General features: G+C 44.0%; 1 protein-coding gene across 2 annotated transcripts in view; it reads right to left on the bottom strand.

Moving 5' to 3' along the window:
• Positions 1 to 2,278: 2,278 nt before the first annotated feature.
• Positions 2,279 to 8,311, bottom strand: part of prdm11 (PR domain containing 11) — a 7,642-nt gene continuing 1,609 nt past the window's right edge. For both annotated transcript variants that reach the window (XM_031839453.1, XM_031839454.1), the window contains exons 5-6: positions 7,633 to 8,157; positions 2,279 to 5,788 (exon numbers count right to left, since the gene is read on the bottom strand). In XM_031839453.1, coding sequence (XP_031695313.1) covers positions 3,627 to 5,788; positions 7,633 to 8,157 — 2,687 coding nt within the window. In that variant the 3' untranslated portion in view covers positions 2,279 to 3,626. The remainder of the gene's footprint in view (positions 5,789 to 7,632; positions 8,158 to 8,311) is intronic.

The following is an 8,311-nucleotide window of genomic DNA, read 5'->3' as shown; positions in this document are numbered from 1 at the left end:
GAGAAAGGATTTAGCTGAAATCATACTGTTATAAATAAATAGAAGTTTTTATAGTTTATTAAACATCCTATCCCCTGATCATCGTACCTGTCCTTGTGATGGTGTCGAGGGCGGTTCCTCTATGTGGAGCAACACGTCAAACATCAGCTTCAGGTGAAGATCTCGTTGCTTTGCTCTGTTCTCACCAGTCACACATTCACTCAACTGACCAAACTACCAAAGTACTGCACATCAGATGTCTTTGAACGTTTTTACCATTTGAAACAGAAGAAACAGAGAAATCATCTTAAAACCAAAATCCACCAGTTAGGAGCTCTGGAGTCAGATCACAAGCCGAACGTGTGAAGATCACAAACACGTTCAAACACAATATTACGTTCATGGACAGAAAGTAAAGCAACGAGCTCCACGCTGCTCAGGGATCACTAGAGAAACACTCAGATCCTGACTGACTGAACATAAGCTTCATATTCATGCACACGATACAGACATGCAGCATGAAGCATCCAGGAGAAGAGGAGACACACAGACATACTCTGTGCTGAGAGTTACAGGAGACTAATAATAATAATAATAATAATAATAAGAGATAATTCTATTATTGTGTGTGTGGACAGAAAGCCCGGAGAATCTGCCGAGAACATTTCTGTTTCTATCGGTGCTGATTTTGTTTACGTGACTCCTACTAATGAGAGAGAGACCTATATGTATATATATATATATATACACATATATACATATATATGTGTATATATATGTATATATATATATATACACATATATACATATATATGGTATGTAGAACAATATGGAATACTGTCATAGAAAACATATACATAATGTATGTATTATATTGTAATAAATAGTTGAAATGAGCTCTTCATCATTAAAATGCTGTTTATATAAATGCATAAATATATATATATATATATATATATATAAATATATTAGTGCTGGGTAAGTTAACGCGTTATTATCGCATTAACGCAGTTTTTTATTTATTATTAAACGACTTTTTTAACACAAGAACCGGCAGCGAGCGGTGAACTGCTGTTTGTGTGGCGTCTCTTCCTGTTTCCTTCACCTACACTCCCCTGGGTCCTAAGTCCCTCCATGTACAGCTTCTTATCACCCTCTATGTACCAACGTACATTTATAACAAATACCACACATATTACGGTAATCAGCGTTGCATATGTGTCTGACCACAATACCACAAAAAAGCAAAAAAGAAATGATTCATTTAAATTATTGTTTTAGAGTTTTTAAAGTGTTTTGTGTGTAATATGTATAATAAGCATCATTTAGTATCACTACTGAGAATTTAACAAACATAAAAACATGACGTAGATAGTTTTTCAGTTTTCAAGAAGTATATTTAAATATCATCTCTTACACGCATGAAGATAAAGTTATGAACACCGGCTGAATATCTATGATCAGAATCATTATAACTGTGTTATAACTACTGCTGTGTAAAGGGAATACTGCTGCTAACAACAACCTGATGTGTTTAAAGTGTTTAAACCAAATGTTATTGACCTTTAGTTCATAGAGCAGCACTTTAAAATAAAAGTGCACAATACACTACTTTGGAATTCATTATTGGACTTTGCGCATAACAATGAGATTAATCACGATTAAACATTGTAATCGTTGCCCAGCACTAATATATATATATTATATACATATACGAGTACATTTACTTTTAGTACTTTCAGAACATTTTGATGCTGATACTTTTACTTGTAACGTAGTATTTAATTGTGTGGTATTACTACTTTTACTTTCTTCCACTGATCAAGATTCCCGACGTCTCATCAGGAAATAAAAAGTCCAACGTTGACATAAAGAGTTATTGAGCTGAATTAGCATATTTAGCAGAATGTCGAACTCTTCCTTTAACTTGAGGACACAAAGCTAATTTTACAAAACTTTTGTAAAAAGAAATAAGTGAGTCTGCCTGTCTCAGCTTACATGTATCAAACACAGGCATAACACATAAACACAGGCTTAATATTATAAAACACGACTACAGTAACAGCTCAGTATCATCGTGCAGTATTTATTCTCTTAAAGTCGAGTTATTTAAAGCCTGAGCTGTGGCTGCAAACACACAAACATGAAGCCGAAGCATCAGAAGACATCTCAGTAAACAGCTGGCAGCAGTGAACATGTGGACGCAGCGCGGCGGAGCAGCGTAGACCTTTGTGTCGCTGTGGCACAATCACCTGATTCAAGAGAAAAACAGTCTCCTTAAAAAGCGGCTCAAAAGCTCTTAGAACTATACACAGTTTGTACAATATACACAGTGTGAAGCAGGGACGTCTGCATCTCTTATAGAAATATAAAGCCTTCATACATCCTCCACATGATGCTCAATGGACCTTCAGCTCGACCCTCTCTGATTGTTCCCAACGTATAACGGACTTCTATTCTGCCAACAAGTGCTTTGCTTCTGTGTGTCTAGTGCAGGAGAACTCCGTCAACGACGTCCATCAGTGAACAAAGAGGACCTCAGCGTCCAGCTGAACGTGGACTCTTGAGACAGCGAGTCTCTGGACTAAGACATTCACACTGAGGAGTAGTTTGTAGTTGTTTTACGTCTCCGTCGTCATTGTTCTGCTCATTTTCTCTCTATTTGTCGACACTTTGTAGCTCTTTTGTGTCTCTTCAGTCATTTTGTATCTCTGGTTATTTTGTGGTTGTTCTTCATGTCTTTGTGGTCGCTTTACGTTTCTCTAGTCCGTTGTGTCTCTTTATTGCCGTTTTGCATCTCTATGATCGATGTTGTCTCTTTTCTGTGTCTCTTCAGTCATTGAAGCCGCTTTGTTTCTCATCTTATCTCTGTGCTTGTTTTGCATTTCTGATCTTCATTTGCGTCTCTTTGTGGTCGTCTCACATTATGTTGTTTTGCATCTTTTAGTCATTTTATGTCATTTTTTGTTGTGGTTTTGTGTATATGAAGTTGTTATGCATCTTATTCTAGTCGCTTTGTGTCTTTTGGTAGCTGTTTTGCATCTCGATGGTCATTTTGCATCTCATTGTAATCATTTACTGTGTTTTTGAGTCTCTTTGGGGCCATTTTGAATCTTTGTGGTTGTTTTGCATTTCTTATCTTTCTTGCGTCTTTGTGGTTGTTTTGTGTCTCTTTTAGTGTCGTTCTGCAGCAGAGCCCTTGGTAGGCCTGTTTTATACTTCAGCCATCCAGCTGAAGGGAACATTGTCACAGACAGAGGTCTGCCCAGTGATGAAGTGGTTCCCAAACCGATACAATAATTGTTTATGTTTAGGCCAAGTTTTCATTTTTACTACTGCAAGAAACTGGATGTTTCAAACGTCTTTATGTTTAGCTTGTCGTTGTCCTTCTTACTAAACTAGTCTTTCCTCAGTCTTGATCAACTTATAATCAACTGAATCGAAAGCAGAGAGTTCTTTCAGTCTTTGCAGGAAGAATATCAGAGTTGGCAAGTTTGTGACAATAACTATACCGAAGATCAGCAGAAGAACTGCAAAAGTACAAGTAGCCTGGTTGGGAATCAGTGGTTGAGGAGCGATGCTGCCTCACTTCCTCAGTATTAGTGTGTCAGTATCTTGCTGCAGCACTACACCACTGTGTTTGTCTGTTAGATGACGGGGTAGAACTCTGTGTTGACGTCAACGCTGTGCAGGACAGACTTTTGGTCACCGGCTGACATCCTGTTTAACACCTCAGCTGACAGAGAGTAACTGCTGCCAGACTTCTCCTCAAACCAGCTGTCCAACGCTCGCTTCCCATCAAAGTTGGCCATGGGCGGTCCGTTAACTGCCACAGTCAGCAGGTCGTTCATCTGCTCCAGTGTTAGCCGGGAGCGATTGTTCCTGCACATCTTCTGCAGAGACCCTCTGCCTTTATCGCAGCAGGCCGTGGAACTGGGCAGGACCCTGACAACCTGCACAATCCGATTCAGCAAAGGAAAGCGCTGCTTGTACCTGCAGATGTGACCGATGACCTCTTTAAAACCGTTCATACTGAAGTAGTCTGCTTTCAGATCCTTCCATTCACCCACCAGGTTACCCCTGGCCTCCGTCCTGGCCTGGGAGCCCTCCTGACCCCCACACGGAATGGAGTCCAGATGGTTGAATAGCACCTGGATTTCTTCCTCCCCGTAAGCTTGTAAATCCTCCCGATTATGGGGCCAGGTGGACAGGTCCAGGACCTTGCAGGCTTTGGCAAATGTGCGGCTCTGCAGGTCCAGCCTCTGAGATAGGATGCCCTGGCTCCTGTTGCAGATCTTTTCCCTGATGGACTGAAACTTAGACTCTGCAACTCGCAGGTTCTTCAGAGCAACGCCGTTAAAACTTTCACGGAAATTTTCTTCAAATTCCTGCAGATACTCTCCGGGGCAGTCCACCAACTGACCGATCTCCAGAATGGCCTCCTCTATCTTGGCTTCCACCTGTGACACCAGCAGGTACTCTCCCTGGAAGGTGAAGGCTAATCGTGAGAGAACAGCTATGATGTCCAGAAGGAAGTAGATGAGCTTCACTGACTGATAGTCCATGAGGAACTGGAGGAGGGTGAGGGCGATGGCCGCGGCGTCAGCCCTCTGCGTCTGGCTGCTGATCTCCTTCAGATGGGCGACTACCTCCAGGTAATCTTTGATGAGAGCGTTGAGGACATTTGGTTCTCCAATGATCCATCGAATGGCTCTAATGTCTCCAAGGAACTCTGTCTCCTCCGACAGTGTTGGAGCTGTGGATCGCAACTCGGCCATCATGCGAGGGGAGTAGCGGTAGAAACTGAGGAGCTGCTTGAGGTTGTTTTCCAGATCCTCCAGGCAGGAGAGCTCCTTCCCACTGATGGCATCCAACACCTCTAGATGGGGCCGATGGATCATGATAGGGAGGCAGAGGATCCAAGGGAAAGTCTTTTGTACAGCTATGTACAGGTTGGCTCTCATTCCTGAGGAGATGTTGGTGCCATCTACCCCCAGACCCACCACCAACAAGTCCTGAAACCTGAGGCCGAGGACACCAAAGGCTCGATCCATAGCCTGGAGATATCCGTCCACACTGGCCATGCTCAGTCTCTGCAAGGACAGGAACTCTGTGTTCGGGGAGCCCTCATTGGTAATGAACTGGACGTAGACCGCTACCATGTCTGAGAAAAGGTCGTCATTTTGGGCGTCCATTATGACACTTAGGAAGGGAGACAGGCGCATCTTCTCAGCCAGGTCTTCCTTTAAAGCCCGGGCGATGTGGTGCAGGAGGATCTGACAGTCTCCGTCATTCATGTATTGGTCCACCACTTTGAGCTCACACCTCTTCAGCAGCTCCGCCAGTGAACGGAGGTCGGAGAAGGGCCGTCCCTCCAGGGCCAAGTGGTATGCCGCGTTGAACAGCAGCGTCATGTTCTTGCACATCTCCTCTGTCTTTTCCGGATGCATGCGCAGCTTGTACAGCTGCAGACACTTCTTGTGGAGGTTGCTCTGGCTGTGGAGCTTGATGGTGTGGATCTTGAACTGCTTGGAGCCGATGATGAAGGCAGAGGTTCGGGATGACTGGACGGTGTACTGGCGGCAGACGTGGCACCACATCTCGTTGAGAGTTGGCGAGTAGCGGAGGAACCAGAACTTTTTCAGCCACTCCTGCTTGAAGCGACGAATCCGTCGGCCTCCTCCCGAGGAAAGCTTCAACGAGTCTTCTGGAGAAATCACAAGATCTGCAGCAATCGAGTCATCAGCCGAGTCCACGTCTGGGTCGTCTTCATCTAAAACCACCTGAGTGGGCATCAAGGGCTCCATCACTGCAAAGAAAAACAGATTCAACTTCTGATACGAGGTTTACGTTCACACCACGCAATGTAAAGGACCATGTAAGATATTATTTTAGCCATGCTAGTAGGACGACTCTGTGGATGTTCATGTAGTGCTGGGTGGTATGACCAAAAATGCATATCACGGTATTTTGTAAGATTCTGGCGGTTTCACGGTACATCACGGTATTTTTTTTTTCCGCGTTAACGCATTAATTAATTAATGCTGAAAACTAACACAAGAACCGCCAACCGGCCAACGAGCGGTGAACAGCTGTTTGTGTGGCGTGTCTTCTGTCACTTCCTGTTTCCTTCACCTACATTCCCCTGGGTCCTAAATCCCTCCTTGTACAGCTTCTTATCACCCTCTATGAAATACGACGTTTGCAAACAGTGGTTGCACAACTCCCAGTCATCCCTGATGAAGTAAGACATACCTTGGATCCAGTGTTTTAATCATTGCTCTGTACCCGTCTGTAGCGGGACCATGTCCTTGCAGAGCTGGATCGTTATTGTGTCCATAATGTCACGCCACCGCTTGCTTTTTTTGCCATAAGCATTGCCTCGAGCAAGTGCCTCTTGAACCGATGTCTGACCCTTTGGCTTCACTGTTTCACTCGCACTGACATTACTGGTTGACGGCCTCGAATCTGAGGACCGTAATCGCATACACTCTTCGTGTTCCAACACATGTTTTCGGCTGAGGTGATGGATTGCTAGTGTTGCCACCAGAGGCAATAACAGCGGCTCAACAAACTTTACAATATATCGTCTTTTGATCTACGTCGGATTTTTTTAAACCACAAAACCTCCAAAAAGCAGACGCAGCTTCTCTCTTGGGCACACATTGTATCGGTGCATCTCCGGTCTCTCACTGGTCCTCCTGCATCGCTCTGTTCTGTTCTTTAATGTAGTGACGGAGCTTCTTCTAGCTGTTCTAGCTGTACCCAGCATGCAGTCCGGCGGGGTAATTTTATAAATGTACAATTATTATTAGTGTTACTAATTGTTTATGTATCACAAACTGTTGTGCTGTGGTGTTTTATTGTTAAAGAGCATTAGTTGTGGGTTGTTAATTGTTGTTATAAAGTTATAACCATGACTAGGGGTCCCTCTCAATACACATAAGACAACTAGCTCCGACTGTAGCGCTCTCAGTGGCGAACAATATATTTTGCTGCCTGTTGAGGAGCGACAGCAGTTGTTTCGGCTGTGCACCGGTATGACGGTATATGAAATATTCATATCATACGGGAAATTAAAACCGGTATACCGGTTGAACCGCCCAGCACTATGGTCATGATGCTCCTAAACGCAACTATGAAGCCATGATTGACTCGATTGAGACCAACAGCCATGTGGTAACTCTTGAGGACACTTGGATAATGTTGCAGATATAGATTCCATTGTTTGCTAATTTTTGTAAAAGAAATGATCAAAGAAATTTTTCTTTTTCATTTTTTTATGATTTCTGTTACTATAACTGTGTTATTCTCAGAATCAGAATCAGAAGCGTTTTTAACTCGAGTATGTTGCACATACAAGGAATTTGACCTGGTGGATGGTTCATAACATTAAACAATCAACACAGTGCAAAGAATAGAAAATATTCAAATCTACAGTAAAATATAAAATAAAGTGCACAGAGAAACAGATAACAGTACTCTGCACTAAAGACATGTTCTAGTTCTCTCTACTTCTAGTCATGATGGTTCTGTTTCCAGAGAGGAGCAGGACTTTTATTTTGAAAATCAAGACCACAGAGAGAAAACACCTTGAAACTGCTTTGGGGTTCAGAAGGTTAGGAATTCAAGCAATCATTTTTCAGAACGTACCTTGAAAATCCTCGACGGGGCCTTGCTCGGGATGGGGCGGGGCCTGATGCTCGGGATGGGGCGGGGCCTGATCTCGTTGGGTCAGGGTCTGTCCAGACATTGGTGGACCCCGTTCTCCTCTGACACGGGACAGCTCCTCCTCCAGCTCCTGGATCCTCCTCTTCAGTTTGACACAGTTGGGGCAGAAGGAGGTAGACGGCTCCTCGCCGCTCTGGTTCTCCTCCTCTTTCTCCTCCACCTTCAGTTTCGGTATGTTAAAGCCACCGTCAGACGAGTTTAACCCGAGCGCTGTTGCTTTACACTCACTGTGGAGGGAAGACCGGGACCTGGACTTGCAGGAGTCCTCCAGAGAAGCCTCCAGGACGTCTTTGAAGATGAAGTCGATCTTCTTCCTCTTGGCAGGAGGCTGGCCGTCCGACTCCTCGCTGGATTGTTTACTGGGGCTAGGTTTGCCCTGCAGAACAGACTGCAGGCAGGGAGATTTAAAGTCCTCCTGAACGTTGAAGACTTTCAGCGTCCTGGTATCTGGAACAAAACCGGTTTCTTAGCAGCAACTCAAGACAAGTGGCAACCAGTCTGAAGAATGAAAGCAACAAAACAGCCAACGTCTCTAGCTCACATGTGTCTGGCTCACATGTGTCTGGCTCACATGTGTCTGGCTCACCTGTGTCTGGCTCAC

This window comes from Anarrhichthys ocellatus, unplaced genomic scaffold, assembly GCF_004355925.1.
Source record: "Anarrhichthys ocellatus isolate YVR2014 unplaced genomic scaffold, GSC_Weel_1.0 scaffold1622, whole genome shotgun sequence".
NCBI lineage: Eukaryota > Metazoa > Chordata > Actinopteri > Perciformes > Anarhichadidae > Anarrhichthys > Anarrhichthys ocellatus.
This window is presented reverse-complemented; position numbering and strand designations above follow the sequence as displayed.